The sequence below is a fragment of the Lacerta agilis genome, chromosome 1, assembly GCF_009819535.1.
Source record: "Lacerta agilis isolate rLacAgi1 chromosome 1, rLacAgi1.pri, whole genome shotgun sequence".
In the NCBI taxonomy this organism is placed as follows: Eukaryota; Metazoa; Chordata; class Lepidosauria; order Squamata; family Lacertidae; genus Lacerta; species Lacerta agilis.
In genome coordinates, this window is record NC_046312.1 from 28135013 (window position 1) to 28158924 (window position 23912).

At 45.0% G+C, this 23912-nt stretch overlaps 1 protein-coding gene across 6 annotated transcripts in view; it reads right to left on the minus strand.

The window, feature by feature from the left end:
- TMEM63C (transmembrane protein 63C) overlaps positions 1-22587 on the minus strand; it is a 43087-nt gene extending 20500 nt beyond the window's left edge. The window contains exons 1-9 of one of the 6 annotated variants that reach the window (XM_033142192.1): positions 22166-22587; positions 11506-11594; positions 10100-10328; positions 7767-7846; positions 6728-6760; positions 4177-4264; positions 3088-3125; positions 817-959; positions 482-533 (exon numbers count right to left, since the gene is read on the minus strand). In XM_033142192.1, coding sequence (XP_032998083.1) covers positions 482-533; positions 817-959; positions 3088-3125; positions 4177-4264; positions 6728-6760; positions 7767-7846; positions 10100-10294 — 629 coding nt within the window. In that variant the 5' untranslated portion in view covers positions 10295-10328; positions 11506-11594; positions 22166-22587. Of the gene's footprint in view, positions 1-481; positions 534-816; positions 960-3087; positions 3126-4176; positions 4265-6727; positions 6761-7766; positions 7847-10099; positions 10340-11505; positions 11595-22165 lie in introns of all 6 variants that reach the window. The other 5 variants (XM_033142183.1, XM_033142174.1, XM_033142202.1 and 2 more) reach the window with 5 other exon arrangements.
- Between the last annotated feature and the right edge of the window lie 1325 nt (positions 22588-23912).

The window sequence follows — 23912 nt, forward strand, 5'->3', positions numbered from 1 at the left end:
CATATAATCGGCAAGCCCAAGAGGCTCAGTGGTTTAAACCACAGCTACCACCTTACCACATGCATACACACACACAGGAATTATAATTACAGGTAGGTAGCCGTGTTGGTCTGCCATAGTCAAAATAAAATAAAATAAAAAATTCCTTCCAGTAGTACCTTAGAGACCAACTAAGTTTGTTCTTGGTATGAGCTTTCGTGTGCATGCACACTTCTTCAGATACACTGAAATGGAAGTCACCAGACCCTTAAATATAGTGAGGGAGTGGGGAGGAGTATTACTCAGAAGGGTGGTGGGAATGGGTGATCAGCTGATAGGTGTGGAAAACCTGTTGGTGACTCTTAACGACTGCAATTGGTCTTACAGGGAAAGGCAAGGGGTGAGATGGCTAAAGATAGCTTTGTCATGTATAATGAGATAATTATAATGTCAAGTTATAATGTCAAAACCAACAGAACTCTGAGGAAAAGAAATCACGTACTCTTTGGGGACATTTGCAATTGTGGTTCGGCCAAAATTAGCTGGATGCTTTCCTGAGAGAGAGAGAGAGAGAGAGAGAGAGAGAGAGAGAGAGAGAAGCTGTCAGACACCAGAGGGCACTGTCACAAGAGATGCCTTAAAAAAAATCCCATTTCCACAGCCATGCTTTCAACATTATGCAAACAGCAGCATTTTGAGGCTCTTAGTACAAGGATGGCGACAAGGACCCCTCAGGCCTGGGGTCCGAATGCTGCTCTGTGGCCACACACCACTAATTACATAGTGGGAGAGCAACTGGAGGGGTTTCTGTGCCCTGCGCTGGCATAGTCTATGTACCCAGGAGATCCCCAGAGAAGTTGACAGGGAGGACTACAGCCACTGAGAGCACGCAGATGATCAGAAGCAGCACCAAGACGTGCCGCTGGAAGGAGAGGTAGGTGGTGGCGTCGATTCCACACTTGCTTTGGATTTCCTCATCCCTTAAGAGAGAAAGAGAGATAAAGGCATGTCAGCACAGAGCCAAAAAAATCCCATCTATTTCCCTTCCCTTCCCTTCCCTTTCCTGCGAGAAAGAAAACATCAAAACAACACAGATCGTCACATTCTCAGGTCCAGTGCAAAATGGACGACTAAGCAGTGGCTTTACGACCATGTTTGATAGGGATTCACGTCCACACATCTAGCGGAGTAAAACGGCTAACGAAAAACAGCAACGGTGTTATTTGGTCTTGAGGGAGACTTCTGGAATTGGAATTTTTCTTCCGCTGTTTCCCTTTTATGAACATGAATTCACTATGATGCGCCAGAAAATGAAGGAGGCTTAATGCATCGCTTACTGAACCTGCCACCACCATTGCTCCCATTTTAATAACCAGCATAGCTTTTAAAAGGCACTAAGGCTTTTAATGTTCGGGTGGCACAAGGTTTCTGCAGAAATGGTCAGGGTCCTCACAAAGGTAGAGAAGCAAAAGTTGGACTTATCGTGGTAAGTTCCTTCTTGGTGGGGGGGGAGGGGACCCTGTACTGTCCTGCTGTGGAGCTGGCAGGAAGAGAATTGCAAGGGGGGGTCATCCAAGCCCCTTGGATGGCACCCACTCAAGTGTCATATTCCTGCCAGTGGAGCAAGTGGGCAGGGAGAACCCATGGAGGTTGCTCTCATCCCTATGAGGAGTGGAGCTGATTAGTGTAGCGCAGATGTGGGCCTCTGGTGGTCCTCAACCTAATTTCATGAGGGTGGCGAGGAGAAACTGGGGAAGGAGCAGGTGCTAGAGAGAGAAAAACAAGGTTCCTCAGCTATCATAGGGGAAGATATCTGATTGGGTTTGCATTTGAAGCTGAATCTATCAAATTCACACTTAGCTGAATGTTGTGATGTAGTTCTCCAACCAAACAGTGCATTACAAAAATGCATTACAGGAAAGTGCACGTAAAAATGAACATATTAGTGGAAATAACGTACAAAGATGCATTATATTAGAAAAAATGCTTGCATTAGTCAGAGCAAAAATGTGTTTATTGGGAGAAAGCGCTGAAAATGTTGGTGAATTTTCATGAGAAGTTTGTTTTTTAAAAAAGCAGAAATTGCAGCAGAAATGTGTGGTGAACTGAAGAATGGGAAAAAGGAGGAACTGAAAGAAGTGAAATTTGCAGATCCTTCCATCCCTAGCTTCCACCCGCTTTGGGCTGTGTTTCCCATCAGATTACCCCAAGGGAACGCAGCCCTCAAGAGAGGGAAAATTAAACATTTTCCAGCCTTGGTGTAGTGAGTAAGGTTGTTATTGCATGGATATATGGAACTATGGAAAGACAGGGAGGGGCAAAATGAAGCAGGATTCTTCCATGTCAGGATTGTAATAGGGATTACCCTCAGCTGTGGTTTGCCTCCTGCCTTATTCATAACTTTATCTGATCAATAATATGATTAATCAACCGGTACCAATACAAATGGGTTGGTGCTTTAAGCCAGGGAGAAGAGGAAGTCAAGTCAACTGGCGAGTCCTGTTTCCAAATGTCCCAGAAAACTAATACTTTTAAGACCTTCACTTTTCTGGGGCAAACCAACATCCAGAGGAATCTACATAAATGGGGCCAGAAAGTTATAGAATGAGTAAGCCTCTGAATCTACCGTTGTGATCCAGTGTTGAAGCATATCAGAACTGGAGGGCAAAATGGTGTAGCAGAATTTGGCATGAATTACAGATCTCACTCCACACTTCCATTTCAACTCTGCCACCAATGTCATCCTATGTATGTTTACTCAGAATTAAGCCTCCCTCCGTCTGGTTGCGCTAACTCCTAGGCAAGTATGCTTAGTGGGCACCATCTTGAAGCTCCTTCTCTCTCTTCTGCCCTGCTCAGTGGGCTGCCAGAGTATGACAAATCATTCTTGCTGGAGAACTGAACTGATGAGATGCAGAGGGTATTTGAAATTAGGCCACATCTTGCCCAATCTGGAGGTTGCAGCTTAAGAGAGAAAACGTTTTATTATGTGAATGGTTCATGGCGAAAAGTCACCATATCTGTGATTCTCACCCAAGAGGATTTAATTACACAAAAAGCTGGAATAAGACATGTAATAGTCATCACCCAAAAGTAGCATGTACTCACTTCATCTGGTAGACTGACAGGAGCCAGGAACAGAATCCCTAGAATGGAAATTGGAGAAACAAAATGAGCCAGTTGGCTGAGATCAATTAGGCAAGAACCGCTGATCTATTGATGTTCCTACCAATCTCCAAAAATTAGGGCTATGTCTGCATTTGCAACTGTGTTGGAATGATATGGTGCAGATCAGTGTAAATGAGCATGATCCTAGATAAACATTAGGAGAAAGAACACACAAGTAAGTGCCCTTTGCTTTTCCTGTGCATTTCCACTGAAATACCCAGTACAGTACTAGTCACTGTCAGAGGCAGTAGTCTTGGAGAGGTGACCATTTGTCTGACGCAGCTTGGCAATCAATCAATCAATCAATCAATCAATCAATAGTATTATTTATTATTTATACCCTGCCCATCTGGCTGGGTTTCCCAAGTCACTCTGGGCGGCTTTCAACAGAATATTAAAAACACAATAAAACATCAAACATTAAAAGCTTCCCTTAATAGGGCTGGCTTCAGATGTCTTCTAAAAGTCAGATAGTTTATTTCCTTGACATCTGGTGGGAGGGCATTCCACAGGGCGGGCACCACTACCAAGAAGGCCCTCTGCCTGGTTCCCTGTAACCTCACTTCTCACAGTGAGGGAATCGCCAGAAGGCCCTTGGAGCTGGACCTCAGTGTCCGGGCTGAACGATGGGGGTGGAGACACTCCTTCAGGTACACAGGGCTGAGGCCATTTAGGGCTTCAAAGGTCAGCACCAACACTTTGAATTGTGCTCGGAAACGTACGTTCCAGATAACAACAATATAATCAGATGAACAGTTTTTCAGAAATTGGCAGGATTAGAAATAGTGAAAGCTATTCATGAAGATCACTAGGCTACCAAGCATCACCTCCTATTTGTCTGCCTCATGATGAATAATATCATAGCTTAATTGGCGGGTTTCCAGAAAAGCACTATTCACTCTGAAAACATTAGTCATCCCTACTTCCCCCACCCTTTCTTGAATGTCTTGTTGACCCAATTTACATACAGTGACAGAAGCTCCTTTCAGCAGAATGCAGCTCCACCCTACTTTCCCCACTTAAGCTTACCACATCTTTGTTGTCGGAGTCCAGTGGGCTGGTCTCTGATGGGGATTTCTCCTTTTCACTTTGCTCCCCATAGAAGAGCGATGTGAGGCTTCATGTATCCAGCAAGAGGGGCAGAAAGAAAGAGCATGTGGTTGGGAGAAGCACAGAGGGAGCAAAGAAGAAGAGAAGAGAGGAGGCCAGTGTGGGTGAGAGTTGGGGAAGAAGGAAAAGGAAAGAGGAGAAAGAAAAACATTATTCTGATCAAACCAACTTTTAGGTGTCTAGCTCTTTCACCCCACAACCCAGGAAAGCAGAGAGGCCCCCAAGAGGAAGGGTGAGAAAGACAAAGGGGGTTGGCATTTTTAAGCTGCACCAACAGCACTCCATGATTATGCTAAAGCTCAAGAAAGCCAGTAGGGATCAAGTGCCTCCCCTTCTCCAATGAAAGAAGCAGTTTCAGTTTCACAAGTATTGTTGTGTACTGACCTGAAGGGGAAGAAGGCCCCCTGGCAGCCAACAGCAGCAGCATCTTAAATGAAATGCACTGTGACTGTACGTATCCACATATGCCACATACTCTTGACTGCATGGAATCAGTCAATTAAACTATTAGAATGTGTTTCATTGCCCCAACCCTGCTTGCTCCTAGCAAAAGAGCCTCCTAAGTTCAAAGAGTGTGCGGGCAAGGGAGAGGTCTGTGTAGGTGGAACAGAAAAATTGTGTTTGTACGAATTTGGGGTTCTGGAAACGCCATGGACTTCTTAAGCTGTAAGACCACCAACTTGATCCTTTTGACAGTATTTGATAAATATTTATCACACCAATGTACCAGGACCTTTTTGAGCAGCTAGAAGCTCAGGGCTATCAGAGACCCTCTTGGTGCAAAGCAGATGTTCTATGCCCTTCAATGTTCCATCACCTGAATTCAGCCAGGATTCTGCCACCACAGGGAGACCAACCATTTCCCTCTATTTCTTTTTCACTATTGGGGGTTATGGTGGTTACGGATGGCTGCACAGTTCCTGCCTCTGCTCCAGGAAAGTGACATCATTGAATCTGTTACATCATCACAGATAAGACCTCACTAATCCAGCACAGAGCCAATGTTTGCAGTATTGGAATGGGGAAAGAAAAGTCCATGTGAAAAGGAAATTGGTCAAGGGCAGAAGTTTTTGGAAGATATAGCAGGACTTTGTTTCCTGCTGCTGCTGCTGCTCAACCTACTTAGCACTTTAAGGAAAAAACAAGTGAAAACACATACAACCAGCATGGCACTGAGCTCTGCTCAGTGATTTTCCTGGCAAACCAAAATGGTGGGGATTCTTTAAGACTGTGAATTTTGATTCCCACCCACTTCCAATGTGCACTTTGCAAGTAGGCCGGGATCCATATCAACAACCACTCTTTCCCAGGACTACGGTTGAAGATCCAAAGTTCATGAACAATAGGGGCTGGGGGTGGGAATCTGATTTGAACATAAACTTACCTCAGCTTCTTTGCTATTACTATGTAGGATAGGAGCACTATAAAAAAGGGAAGGGATAAATGACACCCAGAGCCAAATCAAACTACCAGTGGAAAGTGACAGACCCTTTAGACGAAGATGCAGCAGAAATAATCTCATGTGACATTAGAACAGGAATCCTGGATCAGAATTTCAACAACGGTTATTTCAGAGCTGTGGTGTCTGAAATAAGGGATGCCCATTGTGTACAATGGAAGTGTGTCATTTTAGAATGAAGGATAGCACTTGAAATCAACTAAAATCAGGAACCACATCATTAGTGTGATATTGTAAAAAACAAAATTGAAAGTGTCAGATGTTGACTTTGACCGTTTCCCATGCCCCACACATGTAAACACCAGAAGTAATTTTTTTTCACCTCCTGATTGGCAACAAAACCATAACCAAACAACCCCACCATCACCAGATAGCCAACATCCCAGAGAGTAAGGATCAGGAGAACTTTCTAGAAGAGCGTGACTAGAAACTATTCCATGCCATTTGAGTATAATCCCTACAGGGAATGTCCTGTGAAGGAAATGAAAGCCACTGCAAGGTGAAGATTGGGTGGGTCCATTTCAATGTTCTTTTTTTTAAAAAAACAACCCACCAGGTTGGAGTGAGGCTTAGGCCTACTCAAAGCTCACTGAAACATAAAATTTAAGTCCCATTGAAGTCAATAGGTTTACTCTGAGTAGGAATAAGTCCAAATCCAACTCAACGAAGGAAGGGCAAACTCATCTGATTTGAAACCTGTTAACACATTTCTTGGAATTCTCTTTCACCTGTATAGGTTCAGGTCATTTGTACAAAAAAAATAAGATCCCCACCGCCTCCAATGGATTTTTTAAAAGGATAGGGAGCCCCAAGTACAGGCAGGGAAACAGAATATTGTTCTCTTTCACTGTGAGAAATTCAGGTGAGAAAGTGAGGTAATTTTGGGAAAGTCATCTGCCCCTTGTGGGGGCTGGATCAAGCTCTCCTTTAAAAGAAGTGGCGATTCCTTTCTTTCACAAGAATTCCTATCTTCCCAATGTTTCAGTCCCATTGTCACCATCATATCATTACTCATAGGAGTTCCATGTGCTTGGAGGAAAACGGCTGATTAAAAAAAAAGGGGGTGGTGGGGTGGTAGGAGAGAAATCATAAGAATAATTAGATCAAATAATAATAAAAAACAGCAACTGCTACTACTTCACACAGTTCTTCTAAACCAGGCATAGGCAAAGTCGGCCCTCCATGTTTTGGGACTACAACTCCCATCATCCCTGACCACTAGCCCTGTTAGCTGGGGATGATGGGAGTTGTAGTCCCAAAACATCTGGAGGGCCGAGTTTGCCTATGCCTGTTCTAAATTGCTTCAAGCAACATTATCAAAGGGAGATAGGGAAGAGTTCTAAAACACAATGGAGGTAGCTAGAACATTCTTTTGTTTATTCTGCTCAACAAACATAAAAAAATCAAAGGAATGTACTTAACACAAGAAAATACAGATAACAAAAATACTATATCTATCTATCTATCTATCTATCTATCTATCTATCTATCTATCTCAATTGGCTGGATTCAACAAACCGGGTGCACAAGTAGAAGCCAGCACAAGGGTATCTGCTAGTGCAACTGGGATTTCTCCCCTCTCCTCTCCCCACACCTCCGCCAAATCCACCCTGGAGGGTTGGCAGAACCACACTCCCCGCAAACAGTGAGCAGAGAGAGGGAAGGGGAGACCATTCTGTCTGGCAAGCAGAAATGTTTGCGCTGACAGAACTATCAAAATTCCTCCTGCTGTGCTGCATTCTGAGGTTTCTGCCGTCAGAGCAGTGAACACATGCTCATGTGCACTAGAAAACTTTGTTTCCTTGGTAAGAAAGCTGACTTGATCAGGGTTCCATGCATGTTGTACAGCAGGCACCGGAGGGACCCCTTCAGTCATTCTTACACTCCCTCAGCCATGCAGATTCTAGGACATCTTTGCCCACTGGGACCCCGCCCAGCAGCACCAGTCAGCATTTCCTGGGGCTCTTATTTTGGGTAACAGAAAACTGCCCTCCTATTATTCTTTCAGGCCCTCACCTTCTCCATCCTTTTAGGAAAGCTGCATTCTTACCTGTCATTGTCCATAAGCAAGGCCAGGCGCCCATAGTCCCAAGCTGCTTTCCGAAGGCAGGAGAAAACCAGGAGGAGGAACTGTAGGTGGGAGACAGAAAAGCAACAGCTTAGGGGACTGAGAGGAGCCCACCCTTAAGAAGTGTCCTTCCCCTTTATCTATGGCCTCACATCGTGACAGAAGCCTGGTTTTCTTTTTTAACCTATAAAGCCTTAAATGGTTCAGGATTACAATGCTTCAGGGACAGCCTCTCCTCATATGAACCAACCCAGACCCAGCAACCATCATCTGTGGCTCTTTTTCATGTGCCTGCTCTATGAAAGCTCCAGAATGTGGCAACACAAGAACAGGTCTTGGTGGCTCGCCCCAGGGAGGCTCACCTGGTTCCTTCATTACGTATCTTTAGGCACCAGGCAAAACCAGGCCTTTGGCGTTTAACTACATGTGGCCTTTTAGAAAAGGGTGAGATGTTTTAAACATACTTCTTTTTCCTCTTGCGTTTTATGTATCTATGTGCAGTTTTTTTGTTTGTTTGGATTAAGTCGCTTTGGGTTGTCGCAAGATAAAGCAACCAAGAAATTCAATAAATAATAATAATAATAATAATAATAATAATAAACAACCTTGTATGCAGTCATCCGCAGGGCATCAAAACTAACTTGGAAAATCATTTCCATTACAAATTCAGCTCACATCCACTTAAGACTTCAGTCTTAAGTGTTAAGATAATTTCTCAATAGTCGCTGCTATGACCGAGACTGAGGGGAGGTTACTGTAATATTTTCAATAAACGATATAAATCGAGACCCTACAGAGTCAAACCCATCTTTGCGATTCCTCTTATCACCTCCAATGGTGAGTTAAGTGTTCCATAAGTGCTATATTCCACACATATTAGGTCCATGTTTCTATGGTGGGAAGGGGTGGTCCTCACCACCACCACCACCATTTGTCTTGCTGAACACTTCTGCTTTCACACATTTTGGTATTTTGTTAAAGGGCAGCACAAGATGTTAGCTAAACAAAAATTCATGCCCAAACCTGCATTTGCTGAGATACTGTGAAAGTGAGATGGGAGAATGAATGGCCAGGAAGGAAGAGGGAGTGTTTAACCTTTATCATGCCTGCTGGTCTTCCCTTGCAAAGCACACAAACACTCAAGCCAAATTTCCCTTTTACGTTTACTCCTGGACTTGGAAAAGGTGAAAAATATGGAGGCGGGACTAAACATCTCCTACCCAACTTGCAGTTTCCCCAGCAAGTCTCCCACCACCACACAACGTTAGTGGTATAAGGCTAACTCGGGGCTGGGGGTTCTGTTTTATGTTGTAACATGCAGCTCCACCCTAGGCTTCATCAGGAAGAAGCAACCTTCTTTAGAAGCAGAGTAACATGAACTGTGTGTACAGCAGTGTCATCAATTATCAAGAGTTATTCTACATACAGCAGCACTGATAACATGGCAAACTCAGGATGGAGAAATATCTGCATATGACTTTTTAAGGTAAGCTATTATCAGTGTGGAACATTTTTAGTGTGTTCTCTTCTAACCGCTTCCCTTTTTGGAAACAAGAACATAAGAAGAGACTGCTGGATCAGGCCAACAGCCCATCAAGTCCAGCATCCTGTTCTTACAGTGGCCAACCAGATGCCTGTGGGAAACCAGGGAGCAGAACATGAGAGCAACAGCTACTGTTTCCAGAAACTGGTAGTCAGAGGCATATTGACTCTGACAATGGAGGCAAATTATAAAAAGGTAAAGGACCCCTGGACGGTTAAGTCCAGTCAAAGGCAACTATGGGGTTGTGGTGCTCATCTCACTTTCAGACGGAGGGAACTGGTGTTTGTCCATAGCAGCTTTCCGGGTCATGTGGCCAGCATGACTAAACCGCTTCTGACGCGATGGAACACTGTGACGGAAACCAGAGCACATGGAAACGCCGTTTGCCTTCTGGCTGCAGCAGTACCCATTTATCTACTTGCACTGGTGTGCTTTCAAACTGCTAGGTGGCGGGAGCTGGGACAGAGCAACGGGAGCTCACCCTGTCGCGGGGATTCGAACCGCCGACCATCTGATTGGCAAGCCCAAGAGGCTTGGTGGTTTAGACCACAGCGCCACCTGTGTCCCCCAAGGCAAATTATAGCCACTGTGGATGGTATATACAGATAGTAGGCCTATGTGCACATAGATAGTGGGCAGAGTTGAAAGAAGAGCAAACGGCTCATCTAATCATGATGAAGCCAACCCATTCCCAGCTGAATGTGAAGCAATGTGGATCCCGAGTAACGCATGGTTAATTATGAGATATTAAGGACCTCCCGTCTTCACTCACCAACCAGATGATGAAGTTGAGGGCAAGCACCGTGGGTACACCGCCAAATGGCAGCCCTTGCAGGACAGAGCTGCGGGAATGGGCGTTGAAGCACTGCTCTGTGCTGTTGTTTTGGGCATCCAGGAATATGGAGTCATCCAGGGAGATGGAGCTCCAGTTTCCTGCCAGAGGGTCAGTTCTGTACATCCTGTCCATCTATGAAGCTGGTGGTCTCCTAGAGAGCTTTACTCTGCAAAATACCTGGGTAAAGTTAAGAGGGGCAGGGTTGAAGGAGACTCTAAAAGCTCTCTTTATTTAGTAAGCTTACATGCTGCTTACAATATATAAAAATATCTTGAAGAGGTTTACAATAAGAAGCCAAAGACTTTAAAAACAGTAAAAGATCATAGACTCTAAGATACGCAGCAAACTCAATATACAAATACAGATAACATATGCAAATAATATCATTTAAAAAACCCAAATACAATACAATCCTTGAACTAATAAGCAATATGATCCAGCAATCCCATCAGGAAATGTCTAACCAAAGAGATATCGGCTTGGTTTGCACACCATGCTATACCAAACCATAGTTTAGCACACATGTGCAACTGTGCAGACCCTGGCAGAAGAGAGCGCAGCTACTCTGCACTGTGGTCAGTCCATTGCTGCACTGTGCTAAGCCACAATTTGGTGCAGTGTGTCATTTAAATATGGGCTTGTGATTTAGCTATTTCCAGACTAACTAAAAGCTGTAAGCAAGGTTTGTCCTATAGTTTACAGCTTCCGGTTTGTCCAGAAGAGCTAAAGCACAAGCTCAGGTTTGGATGACAAGAAGCACAGCGGAAAGACCACGGAGAAGCAAAGTGTTGGTGTAATTTGGAAATATGGGTGAAATTGCACTAACTGCTTGGTCTGTGTCTTGTCTCCCATCTGTTAAAACGGGTGGCTAACCTATGACCCTCTGGACTCCCATCAACTCCAGCCAGCCCAGGTCAGGGATCATGGGATTTGGAGTTCAACTATTAGCCACCCCTCCTCTAAGACATGGGTACAGCCCTGTTCCCTCTGAAATCACCAAGAACAATGAACAATAGGCTTCTGGATTACATAGACCTCAGCCTGAACCAGCAAAGCAATTCTTGTATTTGTTTTCCACCAGCTCTTAAATGGTCCCAATGCCGGGGAGGAGGCAAAGCACCAGTTGCCGTGAACTCACTTAAGAAGAGCCCTGCTTGCTGGATCAGGCCAAAGGCCCATCTAGTCCTGCCCCCTGTCCTTCATGGCAACTCGATGCCTGTGGGAAGCTCACAAGCAGGATCCGAGTGCAACACCACCCGCTGCTGCTCTGCCTCATGCTCTATGACAAGGACTTAGGAGCCAATCTATCCTCTTTGCACTTGTGGTTTCTTTTTCATTCATACCTGAGAAGAGTCATTCCCAGATTTAGACTCCGTTCCAGACACCAGGATCAGCCATTATCATCACTGCGGTGGAGTCAGTCTGAGCTCTGCTGCAAAACAAAAACAAAAACCAAACAATAACTTTTGAAAACTGAGTGCCTTGAGCTGTACAGGCCCTCCAGTATTCTTTGCATCATTCTTTGTAATAATCCAGTGAAACGTGTCTTGCCACACCTCACCAACCCTTGCAAAACAAACATCTGTTTTGAGAGGCAGGAATGTCCTGCTTAGATCTTCAGACATGCAGGTGAATTGGCAGCCACTGAATTACTCAGGCCTGTAAGCATTTGCTTTCACCTGCCAACTTCCTTTGTTTCTAATGATCAACCTAAACAGGACATGGTTGGCAGTGAGGTAGAACAAACACAGCAAATTCATTTCACTAAACTCGTTGCATGCTGCATGTGATAAGCTTTCTAAAAGTGCAATGCACACACACAATTTACATACTCTTTAATCAACAAAAACTTCTGATTTACATGAAACAATATAAAATAATTATTAAAAATACAGATAACTCTCAAAAGTTAAAAAACAAAACAAGCCGCCATATTTTTTAAAAAATAAAAAATAATAATTAAATGAAATAAAACAATAAGTATGTGTGAAGCACCCTGATTTGGAAATTAATGTTCAACTACTCTGAGAACTGTAGCTCTGAGCAGGGAACCGGGATCTCCTAACTCTCAGCCTGATGTTGGGAAAGATGGAGGGCACAAGGAGAAGGGGACGACAGAGGATGAGATGGTTGGACAGTGTTCTCAAAGTGACTGGCATGAGTTTGGCCAAACTGCGGGAGGCAGTGGGGGATAGGGGTGCCTCCATGGGGTCACGAAGAGTCGGACACGACTGAACAACAACAAACTCTCAGCACCCTTAACAAACTACAGATCTCAGGATTCTTTTGGGAAAGCCATGTTTAAAGTGGTATCATAGTGCTTTAACTGTATGGTGTGAAGGTGTGGCCACAGTCTCCCTCTTTGGACAGGCAGTCAGGTTGTGTATCCATAGCAGTGACCAGGAGGAGGAATGACCGATGGGAGGAACACAGAGAGAAGAAACGCCACAGTGCATCTGCAGCAGCACAACCAGGTGCCTTCATCTGCCCCACCTGCAACAAAACATGTCTCTCCCATATCGGTCTCTATAAGCCACAGCAGGCGCTGTAAGCTTCCAACAGTTTGACTTCACCCCCCAGAGGTGCACTCATCCATTGCCTCCCAAGACAGAGGGATGCCAATTCCCTCCTTCAAATGGGCAGTGGAAATAAGTCTCTTTTGTCTTTCAAAATGGCAGCAGAGTCATAGTGAAATCTGCCCTCTGTCTGAGTGTGCAGCAACTTTCTGCCTGTGCCTGCCTTCTCTCTCCTCCCCTCTTTATGTAAACAGCAGGGAAGTCGCCATCTGGCACTGCCAATTGCTGCATAATTCATCCCGCTTTTGTTAACAAGAGTGACCCTCTCACAGAGAGAGTGTCTGGACCAGAGAGACTCCTAGTAACCTGCAGCTTTGAGTTTATTTTTCCCTGGCACAGAGAAGGCTTTTCAGGGTCAGCATTCCACAGTTTATAGCTTTCCTATGCAAGAAAGCACCTTCCACGGCTTCTTCCATGGGTGTTACCATCACAATAATCCTATGAAGCATGTTAGGCCGAGAAGTAATGGCCAATTGGCTCAAGTGTGTTTACATACATATATAATTTTATTTTTATGCTACTTTTCCTCAGATCAAACCATGCTCAAGGTGGCTTGCAACATGAAAAAATATATAACTACAACATAACAAAAACAACCCAACAATAAATAAATTTTTTTTTAAAAAGATACAACCACACTGCACAATTTCCACATACAGTGGTACCTCTGGTTGCGGACACGATCCATTCCGGGGTGTCGTTTGCACCCCGAAAAGTGCGCAACTGGAGCGGCGTTTTTGTGCATGCGCAAAAGCACAATAGAGCGCTTCTGCGCATGTGCGCGCGGCAAAACTTGGAAGTAAACACTTCCAGGTTTGCCACCTTCTTAACATGAAAAAACGCAACCTGAAGCGGCCGTAACCCGAGGTATGACTGTAAATGGCAAGATATAAAATAAAGATACAAAACCCAACAGCAAGAACCCCCCTAAACTGCCAAATAATACCCCAGCCCATGTGTCTGTTCAGCAGCCTCAGCTTTTGCAGTTGGAGTCAGTCCGGGCCCCGACCTCCCAGGCCAGGTGGGAAAAGGCGTGCAAAAGGCAGAGAGCAGGTCTTCCAGGACTCTCAGCCAACATGGTCTCTGGCCTAGCTTCAACAGCCTCAACATTTGAGGTTTCACAATGTTTACATATGATGTACATATGCTGGGAAACTGCAGCCAATTATACCTTCCCTATACAAGTATGTGGGACTTCACACATTAAGAAGCACTAATAATTTTCACACGTTTACTATATAGAAGCATCTATGCATAGAAAAATAAAGGGGGCACACCCAGCAGCTTCTATTCTGATTTTAGGTGCATCCCGTTCTCCCTGCTTTACAGATCTGATCAAAACCAAACGCTCTTAGACATAGAGTAGAAAACAAAAGTTGGGATGTCTCTTATCTTTTTAGTCCAGGGTATCAAGACTCCTGCCTCTTCCTGCTGATGTAGACACAGCTTTGCCACATCATCAATATTCCTTTTCTTTGTCTTCCCTTGAACTCCCACTGAGCCTTCCTGTCAGATCTACCAGGGTTGCTGACACTTGCTAATTATCTTATTGAGATATTTTTAAGAATGTAATCTCATTTCTTGGGAGCTCAAATAAGAGTCTGGGGGGAATGTACAAATATGCAGTTCTCCATCTGTGCTCTGAATTTCTTGGAGGGCATTCCACAAGCACTGAACTTCTTTCAATATTACCGAATACCAATCTTGCTTCCCTGCAATATCCAGTCTGTTTCAGAGCAATCTGTCTCCTACATCCCTTCTCACAAAACAAATGCAGAGGCATCCCTCCGGCTCAGTTTTTCCTAAACAAAAACCTTGGTTACCTCAACAATGCAAACAGAAGAGCTACATCAGTACTGGGGAAATCATCCAAAACGTTAAGTGCACAGACACTCACAAGGGGAACAACACACTACTGTGCCAGGCTCTAAGTTTCCTCTCAGCAGATTCCATTTATACTTATTTTCCATTGGATTTTCTGAAGGTCCTGCCCTTTATTCCATCCTTCCAGTTCTCACATGAACTGATATACAGTAGGCCACATTCACACTATAAAGGACTATGGGACCACCTTAAACAGGCATGGCTTCCCCCAAAGAATTATGGGAGCTGTAGTTTTAAGATTGCTGAGAGTTGTCAGGAGATTTCATTCCCCTCCCAGAGCTATGATTCCCAGAGTTCCTTAGTATGAGGGATTGACTATTAAACTACTCTGGAAACTGTAGCTTGGGGGGTGGGGATTAGAGTTCTCCTAACAACTCTCAGCGCCTTTAATAAACTACAGCTCCCAGAAGCCATGACTGTTTAATGTGGCATCATAGTGCTTTCAATGTATTGTGCGAATGTTTCCAAAGTCACTTTGCACCGCATAGCTGTTCTGTTTCAGACAATACAATAAAGCAAATAGCCAACACCAGAAATGACTGACTGCCTTCCCTATACCTGGAAACTGTTAAAGAAGCATTTCCTAAATAGCATGACAGGTGTCATGAGATACTGGCCGCCTGCTAACCTGTGCCAAATTTTACGCACGCTTAGCGTCCCAATTCTAAGTTCAAACAGTACAGCTTCTTTCCCAAGTGCTGTGTTTAGATTCAAGCAGTACTACAAATCAGCAACACTCTGGTGCATGTAACCAGTGCACAATAGCAAAAATTAAGTACAACAAACTAAGAACAGAAGGGAGCTAGTACCAGTTCAGAATTACTGTCCATTAACCATTTATTTTTACCCTAGGTGTATGTAAATGGTCATCAATCTGTATCACTATTCATTAAGTGTTTTAATGAGGTCCTTACAGTATGAACCTATGACTTACAAAAGGATTGCCTCCCCCCCCCCCCAGCTCCCTGAGGTTTGCAATATTTTTTGTTGGCAAGGCTGTTATTTTAAAGAGAGGGACCATCCTAGTAAAGCTGCCCTTCTACTACATCAGAAATCTGGTCCATCTAGCTTTTTACTGTCTACACTGTAAACTCTATACAAACTGGAAAACAGCTCTCCATGGTGTCAAACTGGATTTGCCAGGGATCGAATCTGGGATATTTTGCTTGCAAGGCACTCTCACTATACAGCCTTTTCTTATATCACAGCCCTTATTAAATCTTGAACTTTTAACTATGCATTTGTGTAAGTTATGTGTCCACATCAATTCACTTTATTTTGGCAAAGCCCCCTCCTCATTTAGATCCTTGCAGGTGCTGGATTCTAGCAAACAGGTACTATGTCAGTAAATTGCTTCAGTCTCTAGCACCCAACCTTTATAATGGGACAAGCCAAAGTAGAAAAACTCGTGCTTTTATGAACAAAATAAGGTTGATAATAATAACATAACAATAATTTATTATTTATACCCCGCCCATCCGGCTGGGTTTCCCCAGCCACTCTACAAAGCTTCTTCTTTGACAAATAATCTCAGACAAACATGGCTTTGGACCAGAATCTGAGCTACTCTGAGAGGAGGTAAATTTATTTTTCATCTCCAGCTGGGGGGGGGGGATTTCAAATATCTATAACCAAACCTCCAAATGTGATTATTAACATACAGTCTGTCGTGGGTGTGCATCCTCCAAAAGCCACTTTAAAGTCTTCCTAGCACCAGACTCAACAAATAATCATGATGACAGAATAGGAAGGGAATAGCTGCCGATGTGGCAAAAGCTAATTACAAGAAAAGTCAAAAGAATATGCACAAGCAAGTTGTATTGGCTTGTTTTCTTAATTCTATTCATAACCGTCCTCCCCTGCAACGAGACAGTATTAATGTAATTTGATGGCAGATCAAAGTCAGTTTAAATTAGGTTTTATGAGGGGGGTAGCACAAAAACTCAGCACAAATGTTATTTGATTTTTTAGGAGCCCTAAATGTCAGTTATATGCTCAACTTCCTCCTCACGCTTTGGTTTTGTCACCTGAGCTCACTGCTCCTGCCATTCTGGTCTTTCGACATGCCTGAGTGGGAGGTCTCCATCTTGTATCAATGCAGTGGGGTCATCTCAGATTAGCTGTTCTTTGCTGCCCAGAGCCTTGACAAATGAACGAAGCTCAGCTGTTGTGCATGACTTCGGGTTGCTGAGAGCGCAAGGTCAGTGGAGACCCCCAGGGAAAGAGGGAAGGGAAGCCTTTAGCTGGTTACACTGACTCAGCACCGCTGACAAAATCGATAGCTAGCACTGCCTGGGAAAGATGTCTCAATAGAGGCCTCCGTGCTGACCTCAGCACAAACATGGGTCATGACATGCAGCAACTGGGGGAGGGGGAATAAAGGCTGCGTTGACCTCCAGCATGCTTCACTTTCACTTGCCAAGAAAAGAACAAAGCGACCAGGTCATGACTGGGTCAATAACCTTTGAGATTTCAAATGAGAGCAATGGGAAATTGAAACGAGACAGGAAATGAACCACAAACAGTGGCATATGATCTGGGCTCCATAACAAACCTGTGTTTCAGAGAATCATAGAACTATGGAGTTGGAAGGGACCAGTGAGGTTTTAGACATTTAATTTTGATGCTCCCTTTCTCTCTCTCTCTCTCCCCAGCTTCTCTTTGCATATGGCTACTTTTTACCCAGGTTCTGACACCCACAAAAATGCTTCTTGCACAATGACACAAAATGTGACTCACGCTTACGAAAAGCCCTGTGTGACTATGGCTCTCCTCACACCCACCCCCCCATTACAACTCACATGATTTTGAAAGGAATGTTCTCCCACCTGCATGCATTTCTGAGGAAACAGGTATGATTTATGCAAGCATGCACTCATCAGTACGGACACCACGTGTGTGTTCTGTATTTGGCTAGGCCAGAGGTTTTGAACTGTTTTGATTCCACGGCTCCCTTGGCCAACTACATTCTGCGGCACCCCAGTGGGGCTCAGGAGCCCAGTTATGTCACCCCTTGCCTGCAGAGCTGGTAGCCTCCCAGTCTTTTTCAAACACCCTCCCTTGTGGAGTGTTCCCTCAACTTCCTCTCCCTGCTCCTTGGGGGTTGTCTGGGCAGCCGCTGCCGCCACCCCTGGCCTCTGAGCTACCCCTGCCCCAAAGAGAGGTGCCTCCTCACACTGCCCCACAGGAGCCTGGCACTTGTCTGTCCATTCCCAACAGCAAGGGCTGGCGGACTGGCTGCACTCCCTTGCCAGCTTGCTTGCTTACTCCCAGGCTGCTTCAGCTCCTGGCAACCAGCACCCCCTGGCCAGCCGCAGAGGCACCATTCGCCTGGGGAGCTTATAGCCAGGGCTGCTGAAATAAACAGTTGTGCAAGCCTTTGGGAGGCAGAGACATGAGAAGGCATCAGAGGGGGGAGGGGAGGAAAGAGGGACAGATGCCAGTGTTGTCCAAGGCACCCCTAACCATCATTCAAGGCACCCCAGGGTGCCACGGCACACTGGTTGGAAACCACTGGGCTAGGTTACTGGAAACAGACTACAAAAACACTTTAGGACAAGTGCCTCACAATCTAACACTTGGGTGGACAGCTCCCAGGTCGACAAACCAGACTTGATCTGTTTTCTGTCATCAGTTCTCTCTTGCTCTTATTTGAGAATCCTTCCACTTTCTCATTCTCCCATATTAAATATTTACTTTCCCCTGAGAAATGTACTTATGGATGATATTGTACAAATAAGCAATGCTGTTCCCCATAACATCTCTACAAAGAATCAAAGCCTAAGAAGGCATTGGTACCCATGGCATTTAGCCATTTGGGCACTCATGCCATAAGTGAAATTATAAGCATGAGATAAAGTTACAGTATGAGCCTGCCCAGGCCCTGAGATCATCATCTGAGGCTCTTTTCTGTGTGCTACTTCCAAAGGAAGGTGGCAATGACAGACTAGGGCTAGGCCTTCTCTGAGGTAGCCCCTTCCCTACATTTATGGACTGTTCTTCCCTAGGAAGAACCTTGCAATTATTTTGGCACCAGGCAAAACTTTTTTTTCCCCCCAGGCATCTGGGCAACACCAATGATATTATCTATCATTATCGTTATCATGATAATTAATGTGATTTTATCATTCTATTTTTTACCTGGCTCTAAATTGCTTTGAGAGTTGTTGTTGTTGCTGTTGTTTTTAAGTAGCAAATGATACAGAAATGTAATAAATCTAACCCAGTACATACAAAGTCCCACCATCCCGTGTTTTTTGGGCTTGTCTACAGAATGGGATAGTTGCCCTTTCCATATGTTTATCGAGAACATCCTCTTTAATGCTGTGTCATGTTTGTTCAAGCTACACTTGAGTTGTGGTAGTGTGTGCACTTGCCTGGGGTGGACCTTGCCTGGGATGTTGCCTGGGCTCTGAACCTATGAGAGGAGTGAACTCACAGGAGAAATAAACAACAAAAAATCATACCCAATAGCTTGCAAGTGATACAGAAGTACAAAAAAGGGACATGAAACAAGATATTGTAGAATAATCTCTCATCTCTTTTCATATGGCACAGTGCAATTGCAAAAGGATTCAACACTCCAAAGGATCTCTGCCTATTTCTCTAAACCTTCCCATGTTTGTTTATGATACATCTATTTATGCATTAACACTCCTCAGCTAAGAGGGCAGTTTCTCCCAGAAAACAGCAGGTTCAGGCTCCTGTTTTTGTTTTGTTTTGAGGAGAAGAGCATCTTAGCAGAAGCACATTTAGCCCTGGTTGAATGAATTCCTGGCTGAGATCTCCTTATATCCACAGTGCAGCTTGTCTTTCCCACATTCCCAGCAGTAGCTTCCTCCTTGAAATTGCTCCAGAACACCTTAACCAAGCTAGCACTGAAGAGATTAGGAAGGGGAGAGGTATTGACTAGCAAGCTCCAAGACCGTGGAGATTTGAACTCAGGTCTCCCTTGTCCCAACCACTACACCACACTATGTGTGACTATGTGTACACACAAGACACAGGACCCCTTTACTTTTCTGTGTGCAAGTTCGTATTTAGATCTTGATTATTTTTTTTAACTAAAAAAAAGTAGTTGGCTAGGAACTAAGTGATATTCACCAGGCTATACATTTCTCTTGGAATAATTAGCAGTCAATTAGTCCTAATTGTTTATGTGGGACGTAAATGATCTCAGCAGCTGTAGTTAGCATCCATATAATAGTAATGAACAATTTAAAAAACCCTACTGCTCAAACTGCAACAGCCCATTTTCATTTAATTAGAGCATGATTACTGGAGATCCATGTGGGTGCAATTGCAGGGGAAGCTGGGCTGAAAGGGTAACTTTAAAGAGCCTCTGGTCCATTACTCCAGGGAAGAGAAGATGTATCCACAAGGGTCGTCCACCTTCTCAGGCCCATGGACACATTTGTAAAAGAAAAAGGCAACTGCCGTGGTACCACAGATCTACCAGAACCACACACACACATGCCCTGCAACTATGCACACACACACGCACTCTCTTTCCCTCCTCCCTGCCAGCATTTAGGCCTGGCATTTCTTTTTCCCCGGCTCAAGGGGGTAGGTGAGCTTCCTGAAAAGTACAGCTGAGCAGACAAGACTTTACCTTCTCAATTTCTAATATCAGCAGGGGACTGACTGGGGCAGTGGGGGAGGAGAGGCAACAGGAATGGGACCCTATGGGAGCCGGGGGGTGGTTCTATGGGTGCAGGTGCAGCCCAGCTCCTGCACTGGTGACTGGTGATTTCCTCCTGCCATTTTGAAATGTTTTAAAATTAAGAAGTCGTAGAACTGCCCTTGGTAACTCCCAACACCATGCAACCCTGTATTTTGGCATTCAGCGTTCTTGGTGCTCAAATCCAGCTCCTTCTGAGGAATAGCCATAGAAGGACACCATTACCTTCTTTGTTTGCTTGTCCACTCACAAGAGGCATTTGCCTGGCCCTCGTTGGAAGCTTTAATGCTGGACTAAATGGAGATTTGGACTCATCTAGCAAGAGCTGTGTTCTTCAGGGAGCGTCTAGACTGCACGCCCTTAGGCCGACTCCAGGACTGAGGGAGCTAGTTGCCTCTCTGTGAGCTCCCTCCTTTGCATGGGGTGGCCTCCAAAATGGTTTTTTTGGGGGGGTTGAGGAGGAAGGGGGTTCCTTTAATATAGGAAAGCAGTGGGCTGTTTTTCTTCAGCACTGAAAGGATCAAGACAGCTCCTCTTGGAGCAACCAACATTGTCCACTTGGTTGTAAGTTGTTTTGGTTTGTCTTGGGCAAGATAAAGCGACTAACAAATTTAATAAATAAATGAATAATAAGCTGCTTTTGTACCAGAATATTGCTCCTCCTACCTCACTACACACTAACTGGCAGCAGCTCTCTGCCAGGTATTTTCCACCACTAAAACATGGTATTTTTCAAATCAAAGAGCAACAAAAGTATGTTTACAGGCCCGCCCGCCCCCCAGCATAATTTACAAATTCTCCTAACTTTGGCTACCTTTTAACAACTAATCAGTGTTTTAAAACAGCAACAACTTGACACTAGTGTATTTGAGGCTCACTCTGTAGGATTAGTATACAGTGGTACCTCGTGTTACGGACCTGATCCCTTCCAGGGTGCCATTCGCACCCGGAAAATCCGTAACCCGAGCGGTGCGTTTGCGCATGCGCAAAAGTGCAACATCACACTTATGCACATGTGCGAACTGTGCAGGACACTTCTGCACATGCGCAGACTGCACAGAACAAATCTGCGCATGCGCGCATGGCGAAACCCGGAAGTAACTTCCGGGTTTGCCACGTTCGCAACCCAAAAAACCGCAACCCGAAGTGAACGCAACCCGAGGTATGACTGTATGTTCTCCTAAGCACACAAAATCACCAGCTCTTTCCAGACAGCACAAATTTTATTTTTTATGAGTTGCACTTTGCTCTTTCCCCACTGAGGTGGACCTGAAGCGCGTGACCACACATGAAACCAGAAAACACATCAAATCATAAAACTAAATTACAAGGGAAATACAAAAACACAATCCAAAAATACATTCTCCTGCCAAGCCCAAAATTCCCTGGGATGCGGCTTCTCCACCATTAAGCTCCCATGCACCTCACTCCATGCACCATCATTAGGGGGGGAACCCAGTGGTAGAACTCATGCTTTGCATTAGAAGGCGACAGGTACAACCCCAGGTAAGGCTAGCAAAGGCCCTTGTCTGGAGAACTCCTGCCAATCAGCCTAGGCAGTTTTGAGCTAAGATGGGCCAGTTGTCTGACTTAGCATAAGCCAGCTTTAGATATTACTAAGGGTGGAGTGTGTCAGCTTCTCAACGTAATGGGTGCCCATGTCAAATGATTGGCACTGCCTCATTCCAAGGCTGAAAGGCGCATCAAAATCCTCAGTCATCTAAACTGTGTGAAACACCCGGAGCCAAACTAGACGTGAGACTTCAGTATAAACAAAACAACGGAGTTTTAAGAGATGGCTAGGCACTCAGAAGCTTAAACCTCACTCACGAAAAATAAAAGCTTATTAAAACTGCTACATACCTGGGGAAAACTGCCAGACAGGCTTAGACACAGATAACAATGCCACTGGGATTAACCGGGTGGGGGAAAGGGGATGCTTGGATCCTGGTTCGCACAAGGCTTTGTCTCTCAGTTGGTCCTGACGAAGTTCCCAGAATCAGCCTTGGAGTCTTGATGTTTGCTATGAAGCAGCGGCAGCGGCAGCAGCTGTGCCCTAAGCCCCCTGGAGACACAAGAGGGAAGCTGCTGTCAGTACATCTGAGGCCTCTACAGTTGTATACGCAGCTTATGATGCATGAAGAATTGGCATCCTTCCCCAGCCCTTGCCTTTTAGGGCACTGGAAACAAACCCTGCGTTGGTTGGCGGAGGAGAGAGGTAGGATGGGTCAAGCGCAGCTGCCAGAAGAGGGTTTCTAATTAACAACGCGGCACAACCCCGCTCCAGGAAGCAGAGGACCCCCCCCCAAAGAAACCCCCGGAGAAGAATCGGCATCCTCTGTCACTTCAGATGGGCTTCTGCCATCGGAGAACAGTTCTCTCCCAGCTTTGCCATTTATACACCATGCTTAGCTGGAGCACAGCTCCCGGCACTTAGCATCAGCCAGGGAGTGTGTGGGAGGACTCCTGCACACACAGACACGCCAGGCACATACACACAGAGTTCCCCCACCCCTCCATCCCCCTGTCACTGCAGTAATTCATCAATTTCATCTGATTCAGCACTTGCCGTTCAGTTATTCCTGGAGTGGGAAGGCTGTCGGCTACAGCTAGATCACAATTTGCAAGCGGGGGGGGGGGGGAGAGAGGTGGGCCTTATAAGTTGCCTGGTGCCTCTGCCCCCAGGGACAATCAAGTGTCACAACCAGAGATGTATTACCAGTCCAAAAACCTGGCAGGCATTTGTCCTGCTGTGCTGCATTCAGCCTATTTGGATTCTTCAGAGAAAAGGCCTGCAAATTATTACCTTTCATATAGCAACTAAAAGGGGAGAGATAGAAGCCTGGGTGCAGTCCTAGCGGCGAAATCCATCTGGTTTCTGATCTCAGTTTAGTACTGCCTTCCCCGACCTGATGTCTTCCAAACATTTTGTGCTACAACTCTCATCATCCCTGACCAATGGCCATGCTGGCTGGTGCTGATGGGAACTGTAGTACAAAGCATAAGAACTGTCCTGTCGGATTAGACCAGGGTTTCCCAAACTTGAGTCTCCAGCTGTTTTTGGACTACAATTCCCACCATCCCTGATCACTGGTCCTGCTAACTAGGGATGGTGGGAGTTCTAGTCCAAAAACAGCTGGTTTGGGAATCCCTGCATTAGACCCAAGGCCCATCTAGTCTATCCTGGTCTCAAAATGGTCAACCAGATGCCCATAAGAAGCCTGCAAGCAAGACCTGAGCACAGCAACACTCTCCCCACTTGTGATCGAAAACAACTGGTATACAGAAGTATACTGTCTCAGGGAGTGGAGGCACAAAATAGCCTTATAACCTCAATGAATGTGTCTAACAGCCTTTTAAAGCAATCTATGTTGGTGGCTATCATTACCATCTTATGGTAGTAAATTCCAGTTTAACAGTGCACTACTTCCTTTGGTCTGTCATGCATATTCCAACACTCAACTTCACTGGATGGCCCTGAGTTCTAGTGTTATGAGAGAGGAAGAAAAACCTTTTACTATCTATTTTCTCTGCACCATCTTCCACACCTCTATTGAAGCTTGCTCCAGACACTTGACCATTTGGGGGGCCCTTTTCTGATCCTTCCCGA